We start from the raw sequence: 18,191 nt of genomic DNA, 5'->3' as shown, positions 1-18,191 counted from the left end.
TGTTACGGTGTTCACCGCACAGGAATTATTCTTGTATATTTTAATAGTTCAGACATATTTTGACATAGTGTTACATGATATATATATATTTTTTTATGTTAATACATTTTTATATGTAAAATTGGGAAAGGAGGGTGATTTTTTTTTTTTTACTTTATATTTAATAACTATTAGGGGGCTAGAACCTGGATCTTTTGAGCCTTTGTTCTATTCAACCTAATACAGATCTATTAGGGTGAATAGGATTCTTAGGCCTCTTGTACACGACCGTATGTATTTTGTGGTCTGCAAAAAACGGATCCGCAAAAAATCCGGATGATATCTGTGTGCATTCTGTATTTTGCGGAACGGAACAGCTGGCCCCTAATAGAACAGTACTATCCTTGTCCATAATGCGGACAATAATAGGACATGTTCTACTTTTTTGTGGAACAGAAATACAGAAACGGAATGCACACAAAGTACCTTCCGTTTTTTTTGCGGACCCATTGAAATGAATGGTTCCGTTTACGGTTCGTAAAAAAAAAAACTGAACGGAAACTGAATGAAAGTATGTTCGTGTGCAAGAGGCCTCACACTGTCCCTGGTGAGCTGTGCCTTGTGCACAGTGCAGCATGGAGCTTACCATGGCAGGTCTGGAAGGCTTCAGCAGCTTCCAGGCTGCCATGGTAATCGATCGGAGCCCTGTGATTTCACTGCAGGGGCTCCGACCAGAAGGCAGAGGGAGCCGTATCCCTCTACCTTACCTCACAGGTGCCACGATCGCTGTTGATCTCGGCACCTGAGGGGTTAAATGATGGGGTTTGGCCCATTCCTGGTCATTGCGGCCGGGTGTCGGATGTATGATACAGCCGGCACCCACCGCATATGGAGCAAACTCATTGCAGCAATCTGCTCCATACATTCCCTCAACCACTGTGCCGTACTCGTACTCGGAATCCCCCGAGGAAGCGACTTGCGAAACGTGCGTTGGGGTCTGAGCCATATTGGTCTGTATACATTTCTTTTGATGTATTCACTGATGAACTTTACATGTTATTTATTGCACTATTGCACTTTTGTTCCCCCCCTTCCCCATTATTTATGGTCATATAGATGGGTTTGCACTATGCAGTAACAAATATTATTGTTTTCTATGGGTACTATACTATAATACCAGGTTCATTATTGGCATTTCTTCTTACTGATATGTGGCTCTATTCTTGTATAGGCCGCTGCTGCTGATATTGAAACTGTGCATTATTGTTTGGTAAGAAATGAATAAAGAATAATTGTGCTGTGTACAGTGGGATGCGAAAGTTTGGGCAACCTTGTTAATCGTCATGATTTTCCTGTATAAATCGTTGGTTGTTACGATAAAAAATGTCAGTTAAATATATCATATAGGAGACGCACACAGTGATATTTGAGAAGTGAAATGAAGTTTATTGGATTTACAGAAAGTGTGCTATAATTGCTTAAACAAAATTAGGCAGGTGCATAAATTTGGGCACCACAAAAAAGAAATGAAATCAATATTTAGTAGATCCTCCTTTTGCAGAAATGACAGCCTCTAAACGCTTCCTGTAGGTTCCAATGAGAGTCTGGATTCTGGTTGAAGGTATTTTGGACCATTCCTCTTTACAAAACATCTTTAGTTCATTCAGGTTTGATGGCTTCCAAGCATGGACAGCTCTCTTTAAGTCACACCACAGATTTTCAATTATATTCAGGTCTGGGGACTGAGATGGCCATTCCAGAACGTTGTACTTGTTCCTCTGCATAAATGCCTTAGTGGATTTTGAGCAGTGTTTAGGGTCGTTGTCTTGTTGAAAGATCCAGCCCCGGCGCAGCTTCAGCTTTGTCACTGATTCCTGGACATTGGTCTCCAGAATCTGCTGATACTGAATGGAATCCATGCGTCCCTCAACTTTGACAAGATTCCCAGTCCCTGCACTGGCCACACAGCCCCACATCATGATGGAACCACCACCATATTTTACTGTAGGTAGCAGGTGTTTTTCTTGGGATGTGTTCTTTTTCCTCCATGCATAACACCCCTTGTTATGGCCAAATAACTAAATTTTAGTTTCATCAGTCCACAGCACCTTATTCCAAAATGAAGCTGGCTTGTCCAAATGTGCTTTAGCCCAACTCAAGCGGCACTTTTTGTGCTGTGGGCGGAGAAAAGGCTTCCTCTGCATCACTCTCGCATAGAGCATCTCCTTGTGTAAAGTGCGCCCAATGGTTGAACGATGCACAGTGACTCCATCTGCAGCAAGATGATGTTGTAGGTCTTTGGTGCTGGTCTGTGGGTTGACTCTGACTGTTCTCACCATTCGTCGCTTCTGTCTATCCGAGATTTTTCTTGGTCTGCCACTTCGAGCCTTAACTTGAACTGAGCCTGTGGTCTTCCATTTCCTCAATATGTTCCTAACTGTGGAAACAGACGGCTGAAATCTCTGAGACAGCTTTCTGTATCCTTCCCCTAAACCATGATGGTGAACAATCTTTGTCTTCAGGTCATTTGAGAGTTGTTTTGAGACCCCCATGTTGCTACTCTTCAGAGAAAATTAAAAGAGGAGGGAAACTTACAATTGACCCCCTTAAATACTCTTTCTCCTAATTGGATTCACCTGTGTATGGAGGTCAGGGGTCACTGAGCTTACCAAGCCAATTTGAGTTCCAATAATTAGTTCTAAAGGTTTTGGAATCAATAAAATGACAACAGTGCCCAAATTTATGCACCTGCCTAATTTTGTTTAAACAATTATAGCACACTTTCTGTAAATCCAATAAACTTCATTTCACTTCTCAAATATCACTGTGTGTGTCTCCTATATGATATATTTAACTGACATTTTTTATCGTAACCAACGATTTATACAGGAAAATCATGACGATTAACAAGGTTGCCCAAACTTTCGCATCCCACTGTATATATAATTTTGGTGTGGAGATTCTAGTTGGTTATACACAGTGGTTACCTATTGGAGCCAGTGTAGGTTGGTGTTATGTCTAAGGATATAAGCCAAACCAGTCTTCTTCAAAAGAAAATGACACCTGTCCATAGCTGTTGTGGATGTTAACGGGGTTGTCTGAGTTATGAAAAAAACTATAGCACTGTAAATCTGATGGTCAGCAATATATAACTAAGCGAAGCAAGTTTTAGGTATTATATTTCCTCATTTCCCTAGTTCTCTTCTGGCTGTTTGTTTACATGCAATAACAACAATATCTGAGGTTTTCCCCATGGATATTTGTGCCCCTCCCCTGCTCTGCAAAGGGAGTGGATAACAGTGCTGCCCTGAGTGATGTCTGACTGCTGGGATACTCAGCAGCATGTTGTATGTGCTGTACAATGACATTGCTGATACACACAGAATTTCCCCCCTACCTGTTCTTGTGCAATGCTCTGCAGAACTCCTCCAGTCTGTCAGCTCTATGTCTGCAGGATGACGAGGGAAGATCCTGTGTCTCTTCACTGCCTGCAGCTGCTCAGTAAACCTCCAGCCCTAAGTTTGTGCTGCAGAAGGGGTTCAAGTTTCCTGAAGAATCCAGGGAGAGAGCAGAGGGCAGTGCAGGGGGGCATGGCCAGCACAGTGACATCTGTACAGACACATATCTGCTCTCTCAGGCTTGTGCATGAAACATCATCAGAGCAGGGAGAGAAGCTGACATCACAGGTCATGTGACACACTGTGAAATCTGAGAAAGGAGCAACTGCAGATATAGTAAGTTCATGGTAAAGCACTTACATTTGCCTAGTTAGAAACATACAAAGAACAAAAAAATTACTCTGAAAAGTGACAACCCCTTTAATGACCTTTGTAAGCACAGTGCAGGCCTTAGATATAAGTCTCGGGAGATACTCACTACAATATTATTATTGCTTATTTATTGCTTATTTAAACCCGAATTGGGATTGTATCCAAATTCTTTTTGCTATTCCTCCTATTAAGATTCACCCCTGCTTTTGAATATATAAAAAGAATGTATCAAAAACGATCCTATGTGAACAAGGTCTTACATTACTACTGCTGAGGTTCGCCATGGTACTCTATTCATTTTTATTTTATCATTTCCATACAGCTGAATGCACAAATACAGGATGTTTTCTAGGCAGCCGGTCAGTTTATTATACTATCTTCATGGGTGGAGGCTGAGCTGGAACGGTACCAGGTGTTCCTTGCAGAAGAAGCCGCTCTGGATTCTGTTACAATTACTCTTTCTGAAGTGACGCCATCCTTCTTACAGAACAGTTTGTTAAGAAACTGAAACAGAAATATGTCTGGTTTATTAAATGATGCCTTTTATGAATTGTGACATAGGAATATACTATATAGGTGATTGTATTGTACAGTATATGAAAAATGCAAAAGATCTGCAATAATAAGTGAGACTAAAGGGGTTGTGCCATAAACTACTTTTCACTCCAGAGTGTATTTTCATCAATTACTCTAGCATCCAGTCCTTTGATTATTATCATTTTTATTTTCAGATTTACCTAATTTGCAGTTTTCTCTTATCCCCCATGCTTGAATCCTACTTCCTGATTTGTCATGTGTCTGCTATCCCATTATACCTTTGGGCAGTGAGAGGTCTCCTGACATCAGCAGGACATGTGACACTAACCCCACCCCTTGTTCTTACCAATGACGCTTCCTACATTACAAGGCTCCAATGCAGGACATAACCTACAGCAACTGAATATCAGAACAGATTTGCCCTAGAGTGTAATAGTAGGCTAATAACTTTAGAATGAGGCAGTTTTGATAAATGGTGGTATCTGTGGAAAGGGATATAACAGCAATGTATGTTGGATGGGATACACTTATATTAGTGGCACAACCCCTTTAAAGTTTGCTGCAACTGTGTGCTTAAACCATTAACATGTCAATGAACTTTCAAAAAAAAATTGATATGTCAGTGCATCAGCACTCAGACTCCCACCGATCATTAGAACAAAGAGAGAGAATTGCTTGCATAGCTCACTCTCTGTACTCACTGCAGGTGACAAGCTCAATAGAAAGTCTACAGTCCATCTTGATTCCGTCTCTTGCAGCAAGGATAGAAAGCTAACTATGTGAGTGCTTCTCTCCCCTTGTTCCAATGATCAGCAGGGATCTCAACACTCAGATCCCCACCAATCAAAGCAAATTCTAGTAGAAAGATTGTAGTAGAAACAATCCAATGCAGGGGCTTAAAGGGAACATGTCATCAACTTTATGCTGACCTTACTGAGGGCAGCATAAAATAGTGACAGAAATGCTGCTGTCAGCGGTGTGTCACTCATGAGCTTATAGTAAGTGGTTGCTGAGAACCAGCATCATAATCTTTGCAGCCCAGGCCTAGAAAAGAGTCAAATCTACCTGAGAAGAGTCATGTTATTTATAATCTCCTGCTCTCCCCGCAGGAGATGATTGGCAGTTCTCTCCTAGAGAGAAAGGGAGAAAACTAGGGAGAAGCCTGTCAGTCATCAGCAGGTGGGCAGGAGAGCAGGAATCCATGAATAACCAGGACTCTTCTCAGGTGGCCGGGACTCTTTTCCAGGCCCAGTCTGCAATTATTGTGATGTTTGTTCTCGGTAACCAACATACTTTAAACTTTTAAATGACAGACCACTGAAATCAACTCGCCTGTCTCTACTTTATTCTGCCGTTAGTATGGGCTGCATAACGTTAATGACAGGAGTCTGATGTGGGAGCTATTTTCAATGAGTAGTGGGCAGAAGTTGTGGCATCCACTCCTGATGTCACACCGTAGCTCACAACTGTCCTCAGTAGGGTATATAGCAGGGGCGGGCTGGGACGGGGGGCAGGGAGGCCGTCTTTAACAAATAATTATTATTTATTATTATTTTTAATTCCTCAGGGCCGCACCGCCGATCACCACAGGCGGCGCGGCCCTGGATGTAATTGTGGCGGTGGTGGCAGCGGGCAGTAGTGGAAGCACTCATCTCCATATTCATCTGTATCGCCGTGGATGCTTCTCCCTCCACTGTTCTTCTGATAGGCCGCAGGCACTAATGCCTGCAGCCTATCAGAGGTCGGCTCATTATCATCGCGCCGCCTGAGCCAGGCAGCACACAGTGCGGGACACAGGCCGGAAGAGGCCTGCATCGCATCGCTGCTGATGGAGGTAAGTATTAGTGTTTTTTTATTTATTTTTCTTTGCGGGGGGAGCTGGCACTGTGGGGGGTGGCTGGCACTGTGGGGGATGGCTGGCACTATGGGGGGAGCTGGCACTATGGGGGGAGCTGGCATTTCTTTCAGCCCCATTTTTTTGGGGGTGGCATTCTGGGAGCATTTATTTCTTGTCCATTTTGGGGAGGGCACTATGGGGGAGAGGAGCACTATGGGGCTATCTGGGGGCTCTAAAGGTGCTATTTTTATTATTAGCACATTATGGGGGGCACTATAGGGGAGAGCGGCACTATGGGGCATCTGGTGTCACTATAGGGGCATTATTTGAGGGCACTATGGGGAAGTGGGGGCTCTTAAGGGGCCTTTTTTATTGGCACATTATGGGGGCACTATGGCATCTGGTGGCACAAAGGGGGCATTTTTTACTGGCACATTATGGGAGGCACTATAGGGGAGAGTGGCGCTATGGGGCATTATTTGGGGGCACTATGGGGGAGTGGAGCACTATTGGGGCATATGGTGGCACTAAGAAGGGGCATTTTTTTACTGGCACATTATTGGGGAGAGGAGCATTTTAGGGACATCTGCTGGGGGCACTAAGAAGGGGCATTTTTTTACTGGCAAATTATGGGGGACACTATGGGGAAGGGGGAGAGGAGCACTATGAGGGCATTTACTGGGTCACTAGATAGGGGTAGTTTATACTGGCATACATTATGGAGACATTAGCCCAACTGCGGGCACTAAGCAGGGGTATTTCATGTACTGTCATATTATAGGGAGAATTATTACTACTAGGGGGCATTATGCGGAGCTTTACTACTACTGGGGGGCTATGAGGAACATGATTACTAGTGTGGGCACTATAGGGGCATTATTACTACTAAGTGTGCTCTGGCAGAGAATTATTTCTATTGGTGGGATTTTGGGGAGGACTGTTACTTTGGGGGGCAGCCTGGCACAGTATCAGCTTAGCACAATTATTTTTGGGGGACATTATCTTTATACTATTAGTGTCTGAGCGCAGTTATTTTTTAGAGCACTGTGTGCCAATAATTGTTGAAGGGGGCACTATCTGTGTGGTAGAACTATTTCCAGGGGGACTGTTAGTATTGGGGGTGGCAGGAAAGGGTGTTCAGAAGATGTGAAGATGATGGAAATGTGGGAAACTAATGTCTGTTTGTCAATCTCTGCAGAGACGGGAAAATCATCATGGCGGTCTGGTCTGAATGGAGAAGAAGCGGAAAGAGAACGTCTACAACAAAGGTGACCTCACTGGATGTAAGAGGTATGTGGCACTATGTAGGAGAGGAGATGCTCCGGCTCCTCCCCCTGCCATTTTCAGAAGGAGGATTCAGAGCTGGGTGAGGACGGCCAAATGGGGCAGCAGGCCACGGGCGGGTGGCAGATGGTGGGGGGAACCACAAGCCTTGAGCAGGATCTGGGGAGGGAGGAGAGCGGAGGAGCTTCCTGGCTGTAGCCTGCTGTTTATTGTATAATGTGAAGCAGGCAGTGCAGCCAGGACAGGCCTCCCCTCTCCGTATGATGTGTAGAGACAGGCCTCAATAATAGAATTTCAGCTGTACAGTGTTTGTTGGGAGTGGCCTTTTATATGTAGGAGGGGCTTTTAATAATGGGCGGGGCTAAAAAATGGCCACTTGACTGGATTTGCCCCCCAGGACTAAGGCTGCCGCCTGCCAGCCCTCCCTGGTGTATAGGACACCCCAGTTGTTATTGAAGATGAGTCTCAAAGGGGTTGTGTAGCCAGTACATTATGATGACCTATCCCAGGGATGGCCAACCTGAGGCTCTCCAGCTGTTGCAAAACTATAACTCCCAGCATGCCCAGACAGCCTATAGCTGTCAGCCTACAGCGGAGCATGGTGGGAGTTGTAGTTTTACAACAGCTGGAGAGCCACAGTTTGGCCACCCCTGACCTATCCTCAGGATAGTTTACCCATATCATGTAAACAAATAAATTGGATATTGAATTATTGCAAACAGGACTGCCAGTGCTCACCTCAGGTTTTCTATAGCCTTTCTTGTCAATAAAATCTTTAAAGGCAATAGTTCCATGAAGTTGCAGAAGTTCTTCATCCTGCAATGACAGATATTGTGCTCATGGCATTCTTTTTCCACATTATGAAGAAAACTGTGCTTTTGTATATACAGTATATATACAGACTATTCCAACATAACCATCTCAATCATATAAGATCCGCTGTGTCACTGAATAGATTTGGCTTGGGGCTACTCCTAATAGCATTATCTAATTAGCCCCCTTGGTCTTCATCCTCTAACCCCTGTACAGAAATCTGGACTCCAGTGCAGGGGAACCACCAGGCGGCCACCTCTTGGAGTAGTCTTTGTTCAAGTGACTGCTGACCAATGGGGGTCAAAAGACATCAGAAAAGGCACAGAGGGGTCAGGCAAAACCATAGTACGGAACAGGCCAAGGTCAGGGTGGGCAGCTCAGGGTCAGTACGGAGATCAGGCAGTGCCAGTGTGCCAACCAAAACCATCCAGTCTGCACACTTTAGGGTGGTCTTAATGATGACCATGCTAATCTTTTGCTGGCTTTATTTGTTCCAAATCACCCTTCAAAGACTCCATGTCCTAGAAAAGTCAGCAAGATGCAGAGAGAGGAGTTGCTGGATGTTACTGATGACATATTCTCATCAATATTAGATGATGTGGAAAAGGAGGAAAAGCAGATGTCAGAAGAAGGGCTCCCACCTGTAGGGCAGGAGAGCGCTGGGGTTGGAAAAGTGGGTACAGCCCCTGTTTAAAGGTGTCACGCTTCCATTAACAATGCAGACCGACTATACAGTGCGGTCCTCATTAATAAATGGCTATACCCTGAGGCAGACTGGCCTGGGTATACCTGATTTATAGCATTTTGTGACTAAATAATTTTGAACGAAAAAAAAATTCTTGACAATTTTTTTTAAAAAACTTCGCTCATCTCTACAAATAATCATGGCATGGAGTGTTTACTGCATGTGATGGAGGCATATTGTAAAGTGGAACTTTTAGTCCATAAATGTATTTAAAGAGACAGAAAATTACTTTTTCTTTAAAAAAAAAGATACCTTTTGGCTTATTCTTTCTGTTGAATGTGGACCTTTCTTTTCTGTGGCTGGATCTTTCAATGGCTCATTGAAATTCTGCATTTTCCATGTTTTAGGATCAAGGTACCAAGCTCCATATCTTGTTTTTACCCAACTTGGACAGTATGTGGATTCCTGTAAATGGGAAATGATAACTACCATGCAGTTATATTTCCACTAATATTTATTAGAAATAAGACAAAATAACCAGTTAGTTAGTAAATCTTGAGCTAACCCCCTCAAAGTCACATAGCAATACAAAATTTTGAAGTCATAAAACACTATGTTATCAATTTCATAATAGAAGGCGGTCAAAAATGCTTTCAATCACTGTTGTAAATCTCCAGCGGAAGCAGCATGGAGCAGAGTAAACAGAAGAGGGACAGAGGACATGGAAAACCAATGGATGGAGCAATAAGCACGGTAAACAGGAGAATGAGCGATCGAAGGAAGGAGTAGGAAGAATGTTAAACAAAGGAGGAGGCAGGAGCCATGAAGGACCAAAGGAAGGAGCAGACATTATAGAAAAGACAGAAGCAAGCAGGGAATCGGGGGTGAAGACAAGGAAGAAGCAGAGGGTAAGAAGACACTGAGGAAAGATCATGTGGAAAGGCAAATGGGAAACAAGAAGAGAGTATGGGGGTCCAGAGGAAAGATAAGGGGAAAATGGGGAAAAGGCAAAAGGGTTGGAGGACCAGAGGACAAAGGCAACAGAGGAAGAAGCAAGGGGCATCGAGAATCTAAAGAAGTAACAAAGACCATGGGGAACAGAGAAGGGGTTGTAGAGGACCAAAGGAAGTAGCAAGGAATATAGGAAACAGAAGGAAGGAGAGGGCATGGAGGATCAAGGAATAGGGAAGAAAGCAGATGGCACAAGGGATTGAGGAAGGAAACAGATATAGGTGCAAATGATAGCATGGTGTTCAGGAAAATTTTGTCTAAGCTTTATTTTACTAAAAATAACTTTAAAGGGGTTATACACATGGCAGTATATACATGCAAACATACAGTAACTCTGCAGAATAAATATAAAATGCAAAGACTGTGATGATTCACTGTACAGGACCTCTTTCACTATGGCTTGATTTCACATGGACTGTGCTAAGAATAAAAGGGGTTATCCAATTTCTCAACACCCCCTCCCCTCCCCCCCCCCACACATGTGCCGGGCACCTCACCGGTAATATACTTACCCCGCTCCCCACTCCCAACGCTGCTCTTGGTCCTCGCACCACCGCTGCTGCTTCTCCCTGCACACAAATGAAAACATCCGGTGTCGGGGGGGGGGGAGCAGCCAATGGCAGGCGGGGACAGGACCAGGAGCGTCACCGGCAGTGGGGTAAATATATTACCGGTGAGGGGCCCGGCACATGTGGGAGGGTTTTGAGAAATTGGATAACCCCTTTAAGTCACTAGATTTACCTTAGATTGTTGTGCGTTCCTTGGGTCTGAGGTCTTTGTTGTGCCTTGTTGAAGTGACATTCCTACAGACATTCTCAGCTCTGGTGGCACATTGTTGAGCTCTACTACATGGATTGGGACACTGAGGGCAGGCTTTGTCTCATAACCACTGGCAAATAAACTGAAGATGGTGGACTCATTGACATTGCATGGCTCCCCTCCCTGCAAAGAATGAGACATGCATGGAATAAACTGGCATTTAATGATTAGGCAAATTTTTATAATATGTAACTGATAAGATTTCCAAACTTGCATATACATTTCTCCATGTGCTCACAGCTTTGTCTACATTGTATTGCAAGAGTTGTATGTGTTCTCTTCCATGACACATAGCTACTTGCATAAGGTAAGCATTAACAAAAGCAAAAGTATAAAAAGTAAATGTATAACGAAAAATGAAGACTAACAATCTATATACACCTGTACTGCAAGTTCTTTAGAATCATAAAGTAAATGGTTTAAAGGGTTTGATCCCAACTTCTAAGAGCCATAACTTTTTTTATTTCCATTGACAAAGCCATAGGAGGGCTCGCCTTTTGCACAAGTTCTGTTTTTTAATGGCACGATTTAGTGTACTGTATAATGTACTGATACTTTGTTTGTGGGGTGGAATTGAAAGAAAATCCAGTTTCACCATTTTCATTTTCTTAGATTTTTTTTAACCATTTAGGCGTTCACCATGCCTGATAAATAACGCCATATTTTGAAAGATCAGACATGTATGGACTGAGTAATACCAGTTATGCTTAGTTCTTTATTGTTTACACTTTTACATGATAAATAGGAAACAGGCGGATATGTTGAACTTTTAATATTTTAGTTTCTTCCCACCAGGGGACTTGCACCTATTACATCATCCTATTAAGCCCAACTTTTGGTACAGCTTAATAGCAGTACCAAGATGGTAGGTATTTGGGCTTTCAATATGCTGCCAGCTGCCATGACAGCCGAGTTATCTCTGATCCCGGCTGTTGAAAGTGGGTGTCAGCTATATAAAACAGTGGCCAATTGCCACGTATGGAGAGGTCTCACACTGCATACAATCCTTCCACAGCTGTATTGCCCATGTAAAAGCCTACCACTCAGTTCTGTAGTATTCACTCATTATATGGTACTTGACATCAGTTTCATGCTGCACCAGATTTGGGCCCAGCTCCTTCATTATAGAGAGCTATATTTTATACTGAAATGCCGTTGAGCTGGTCTATCTCCGGAACTCCCATAGAAATGAATGCAGCTGCGTGCGTGCAGGGCCTTGTTCTCATGATCGTGGGGGACCCAACAGTAGGAACCCCACCGATCTAATAGTTATCCTCTGCCCTGTGGAAATAAAAAAAATTATGTGGCCACAGAAAAGTATGTGCCAACACCAGCGGGGGCCCCTCACCACTAATGATCAGCTCACAGTTTCAGAACAGACAAAAAGCCAAACATTTAGTGGTCATTTACTAACAGCACTATGGCAGTTTATGGCGCAAAAAATTTCAAGATCCCCTTTTGAAACCTTTTAACACCCATGTGACGCAATTTTGTCACATGCTGAAGTTTTGTGTCGTCTTCGCCAATTAGGAGTGTGGGGGGGGAGAGAGGGCACACGGACTGCTGGAGGTGCACCTTATTTATGAAGAAGCATGCACCTTGTCATAAATGAGGTGCTTTCTCCAGCAGCGCAGAGTGGAAACAAAGGCCAACAGTTTTAATGTGAATTGAGTTAGTAAAATCCTTTCTTTACATATGTATAGTTTCTTATTGTTTTCACAAGGCTAAAGTTCATTTTATGTTTTTAATCATTAACTTACCAAGGAAGTCACCCAATCACAAAACTCCTTAGTCACTTCCTTGATATTTTCATCTAGTACAGGAGTGAAAGACTGTGTTGTCTTGGACTTTTTTTCTTCAGGAACAGGCTCTTGGTTAGAAAGCCATTTATATGGATTTTTGGGCCTGGATTGCTCACTCCTGCAACAATAAGAGTACAAGGAACATAAAATCAAATGCCCAGAAAAGTTAAAACCACCTGATGCAGAACAGTAATGCCAATGACCTCCATGGTGCTAGGCGGAGATTGCCCATGTGCGTTCAGCAGCACCATATGATCTTACCCTTAGGCCCTTATCAGCCGAGCGAGTTCCAAACTCCAGACTTGCAGTGTGAGTATACAGCAGCTCCCGTCCTGACCTCCCAGCACTGACGGGGTCGCATAGAATTATATTGATTCAATTCAATAACATCAGACCGTGAGCACACGTTGATACACCACAAGCAATAGCTACTGAGTTACAGCATATCTGAAGCTATAAGATACGCAGCAAGCCGAGCAGCGTTTTTTTCACAATCAAACAAATACCTGTCACTACTGAAGACAAGCCGTGCCCTATTAATATTTATTGCATAACTGTGCCATCAAATACATAGACTTGTTGGCGCTACTATATAAATCTACATATGTGGCATTAAAAATAAAAATATGCCTGTGTATGGACATGAATATGGAAAACTATAAAAACTAAGTGGACTACCTTTTTATTTTTCAGCAATTTTTTTTCTATCATTTTTTCCTTTTCTTCTATTTTACCGTGAGGGTCCCGCGATAATTATTGAATTGAGGTATCGAATGTAATAACTATATAATTAATTCCTTTTTCATCTAATCTATGAGTAATTCTGAAGTAATGTTTTAATAAATACAATATTTTGGTATACATGTACCAGCTGTGTGAGAGTGCCAGCTTTATTCTTCATGCACTTGTCTATAGCAATACTTTGCTTTTCCATAAGCTGGCGCACCCACGTTTTCTATTTTTGCAATAACATTGAGCCGCTATCCCATGTTGGTTAAACCTACATTATCTACTGTATGTTGTCTACAATATACATGGCGTTTAGAACTAGGCAGACCTGCGTTCACTTACATTGATGATTGCCTTGTGCTTTCTTCACGTGATTTCACACTTTGTACTTCCTGCTGCTCTGCTGGTGTGAGGCTAGGAACGTTCTCTTCTTCCTGATCCTCTGGTATACCTTCATAGGACCCTGAAGCGCTCCTTAATCTCATCTCAGGGTCCAGGATGCCCACAATTTCTTCAAACAGCTTCACAAATAAAATAACAAGGGTCCAGGTAATTTTACATTACATACTGGTAAATACATGTGTTTTTAAAGGGGTTAATACGAAAAATATATAGCATGTCAGTAGAGAAACATGTAGGAAAATCTCAAGTAACCTGAAAATTATTAGGACATCTATGGGATCTGTTAGGGTATGGCTACACGGCGCGGTCATGTGATGCTCGAGTACCGAAGCAGGCTGTCAATGGCTGCGCTGTAATAAAGGTGCCACACAGCGATTAACCCCCTGAACAGTGTGGCCCTCATTAGTTTAATTAGAGCCGGCTGTGGCCTGTACGGCCACGTTTTAAGTGCCTCATGACCGCGCCGTGTGGTCGGACCCTTATCCAGATTATCCAATAAAGGCTCAAATGTTAGCTTGTGATAATGTAACACACATTCATAATACATACATCATCTTATATAGGACCAAAGCTAAAGAACAGAATAAGGCGGGGGCTGTATATAGTCATACAGAATGAACAGTCATATTACACAACATGATACATCGGAGAGATTTACAAAGCAAAACTTTGGTAAGAAAAAAATGGCATCTCTTCTGTCTGCCAAATGTATTACTTGTTTTTCAGACACTCTTTACAGGATGTGACTCAGAGGAGTCTGGAGGCGTAAGATTTATGGAGTCGACATCTACAGAAAAGTGTGTAATATGTCTAGCAAGATGAACCCACAGAAGCCCTGTCTGCTATGAATGTATCACATAAACTCTAATAGTTTTTCTATATAACTGCAAACACACTCAGTATGGGTCATCAGTATCTGATCATGGGGGGTCCAACTCCCAGTGTCCCCGCTGATCAGCTGTTTGAAGGGACTGCGGCGCTTCGTGAGTGCTGCTGCCTCTTCCTAGGTCAGTGACGTCACCATACATCGATCACATGACCTAGGCGCAGCTCCATCCTATTCAAGTGAAGGGAACTGAGATGCAGGTAGATAACAACTGTTACCTAATGGATGACGCTTTGCTTTTTAAACTGCAACACTCACCGGAGAGTGAACCTCTTCAAACAGCTGATTGACAGAGATGCCAGGTGTTGGACCCCCCGCCAATCAGATATTGGTGACCTATCCGGAGCATAGCTCATCAATATTAAACCCTCAAACAACCCCTTTATTCTTTCAATGAATTGCACTGTAGATGCTAGTTCTTACGTCAGGTGGTACTCCTTCTTCCAGGTGAGGGTAGAGCGCTAGCGGATGTTGCACCAGGCCATATTCTATGCCAGCAATGTATTCTCTGCGTGCCTGCTGCTGTGGGAGAAGTTTGGAGAAGTAAGTCTGCTCCTTGGTAAACCTCTTTTTGTGTTTCTCGGTAGGCTCTGGGTCATCAGTTACATTCTGCAGGAAAACGTCACGCCCTTTGGTGGCAGGAACAGAAGTGGTATCGGTAGCAGAATCAGCTGTTCCTCTTGGTAAGAATTTCCATTGTTGGGAATTGAGGGCACCGGAAAGGTTTAGTTTATGGTTGGACTCTTTGAGGAATTTTTTATGAAGCCTCTCTTTATACCTGCAATAGACAGTACACATATATACATAGGTTCTACAAAAGACGATGCTTATTTGGTACGGAATATCAGGGTAGATTTACCAAAACTGCTGTAAAGTAGAACTGGCTTAGTTGCCCATAGCAACCAATCAGATTTCACCTTTCATTTTTCACAGCACCTTTACACCAGTTTGATAAATCTCCCCCATTATGTGTACACTGAGAGAAGTTGTCAGAAAAGCCTGTCAGACTCTATGGGAAGATCGGCACTTTTACTGCTGTCAAACTGACAGAAACCGTGACTGAACCTAACGGACATTAGTGTAAATGAATGGGGTTTATCAGGCACTGGCAGTATGTGGTGTGCAAACTGGCAGTGTGAAGTAAAAGGCACAACACGCGTGTAAACACAGCCCATGTCTTGTCCTTATCTACTCAGAAACTCACTGAAAAAAGTGGCCTAAACGGGTGAAAATGCTCCAAACCCAGACACTGTGGCGTGTCTATAACCAGGGGAGCAATTCCTCCACATGCGGTCCGCAGACAACGGCAATCCCCAGCAAAAAATGCGTACAATGGAGGATGCCGGCGCGGACCGCATGCACCACAAGAACATCTTACACAAAATGATACATTGTGCAGATGAAAAAATATACATACAAAAGTCACTGCAAAAAATGCACCAAAATGATACGCAACTGACAATACTAGCTAATTCCTCAAGCCGATGTTAAAAGCTGAGAACTTTGCCAATATCTTCCAGTCAGGAACATATCGGAGCCCCTCATGCACCACGTCACGGTGTCTCAGCACGCATGGGGTCCTACCACTAAACTGCCTGTGGTGTGTTAACAGGGTCTGAACAGTGCAATTAACTCACAGCCAGACTCTCACATGCCTCCATAGTGGTATCACAAATGCACTGTGAGGTAAGATAAAGCTGTGAGCCGCACCCACAACAGACCATGTGACACAGAAGCCACACCCACAAGAGATAATGTGACATAGAAGCTACCAGGTGCAAAAGAACGTTACCAACAAAATGAAGTGGCGCATTACATACACATAAAGACAAAAACTCACTGAAAAAAGTGGCCTAAACGGGTGGAAATGCTCCAAACCCAGACACTGTGGCGTGTCTATAACCGGGGGATCAATTCCTCCGCATGCGGTCCGCAGACAACAGCAATCCCCAGCAAAAAATGCATACAATGGAGGATCCCGGGGCGGACCACATGCACCACAAGAACATCTTACACAAAATTATACAATGTGCAGATGAATAAATATTTACATACACATGAGGGGCTCCGATATCTTCCTGACTGTAAGATATTGGTAAGGTTCTCAGCTTTTAGCATCGGCCTAAGGAATTAGCTAGTATTGTCAGTTGTGTATCATTTTGGTGCATTTTTTGCAGTGACTTTTGTATGTATATTTTTTCATCTGCACAATGTATCATTTTGTGTAAGATGTTCTTGTGGTGCATGTGGTCCGCCCCGGCATCCTCCATTGTACGCATTTTTTGCTGGGGATTGCCGTTGTCTGCGGACCGCATGCGGAGGAATTGCTCCCCCGGTTATAGACGCGCCACAGTGTCTGGGTTTGGAGCATTTTCACCCATTTAGGCCACTTTTTTCAGTGAGTTTTTTTCTTTATGTGTATGGAACGTGCCACTTCATTTTGTTGGTAACGTTCTTTTGCACCTGGTAGCTTCTATGTCACATTATCTCTTGTGGGTGCGGCTCACAGCTTTATTCTACCTCACAGTGCATTTGTGATACCACTATGGAGGCATATGAGAGTCTGGCTGTGACTTAGGCTACATGCACACGATCGTATGTGTTTTGCGGTCCGCGATTGGCGGATCCGCAAAAAAAAACGGATGACGTTCTGTATGGCATCCGTTTTTTTTGCGGATCCGTTTTTTTTTGCGGATCCATTGTAATAATGCCTATCCTTGTCCACAAACTAGAAAAAAATAGGACATGCACAATTTTTTTTGTGGAGCAACGGAACGGACATACTGATGCGGACAGCATCCTATCCGCAAAAAAAACGGATCGGACACGGAAGCAAAATACGGTTGTGTGTATGAGGCCTTAATTGCACTGTTCAGACCCTGTTAACACACCACAGGCAGGTTAGTGGTAGGACCCCATGCTTGCTGAGACACCGTGACGTGGTGCATGAGGGGCTCCGATATGTTCCTGACTGGAAGATATTGGCAAAGTTCTCAGCTTTTAACATCGGCCTGAGGAATTGGCTAGTATTGTCAGTTGTGTATCATTTTGCTGCATTTCCTAATCTACTCGGGAAAGCTGGGTGCCAACAAATATGTCGGCCTTTACAGCTCCCAAAATGGCTGCCATCCAGCTTTCCAAAATTTCCACACAGCAAATCTATTTTTACAGCCATACAGGAGTGAATGAGGTAATGGGGGTAGGTGTATCAATACCAGCAAAGAGATGAACACATTTTGGGGGACATTTATCAATAATGGCGTATTTTGCACCAGAAAAATACTTACATCACGAATCAAAAGTGGTGATTTATTTTACCTCATTTATCAAAGGGTGCATGCTATTTTTAAAACGTGTCTCTTCTGTAATTGTAGGCTAAAAATCAATAATTTCATTAACAATGTAACATTTTTTAAGTAGAAGTGTTAAAATGCGACATTTAATTGTATTTGCCACAATGTATCTGTGCTCAACTCATTTTGAACGTGCGACTACTTTAAGGCCGATTTGCTACACTTAATCATTAAAATTGTGAATTTTTGCATAAAAGTTGTATCTATCTGATCTGCCGTGCGCCTTTTTAACGATCTACACTACTACAGAAGCAAGCTTAATCTGCCGGTACATTTTGTGCCTT

General features: G+C 43.2%; 1 protein-coding gene across 1 annotated transcript in view; it reads right to left on the bottom strand.

The window, feature by feature from the left end:
* Positions 1-4,053: 4,053 nt before the first annotated feature.
* The window catches only part of LOC120991668 (protein FAM47E-like), a 39,477-nt gene continuing 25,339 nt past the window's right edge, over positions 4,054-18,191 (bottom strand). Inside the window, exons 2-8 of the mRNA XM_040420467.1 lie at positions 14,978-15,332; positions 13,609-13,787; positions 12,496-12,655; positions 10,658-10,858; positions 9,218-9,370; positions 8,146-8,223; positions 4,054-4,253 (exon numbers count right to left, since the gene is read on the bottom strand). Coding sequence (XP_040276401.1) covers positions 4,110-4,253; positions 8,146-8,223; positions 9,218-9,370; positions 10,658-10,858; positions 12,496-12,655; positions 13,609-13,787; positions 14,978-15,332 — 1,270 coding nt within the window. The 3' untranslated portion in view covers positions 4,054-4,109. The remainder of the gene's footprint in view (positions 4,254-8,145; positions 8,224-9,217; positions 9,371-10,657; positions 10,859-12,495; positions 12,656-13,608; positions 13,788-14,977; positions 15,333-18,191) is intronic.

The sequence above is a fragment of the Bufo bufo genome, chromosome 2, assembly GCF_905171765.1.
Source record: "Bufo bufo chromosome 2, aBufBuf1.1, whole genome shotgun sequence".
NCBI lineage: Eukaryota > Metazoa > Chordata > Amphibia > Anura > Bufonidae > Bufo > Bufo bufo.
Note: the sequence above shows the minus strand (reverse complement) of the source record. Positions and strands in the feature narration are given on the sequence as shown.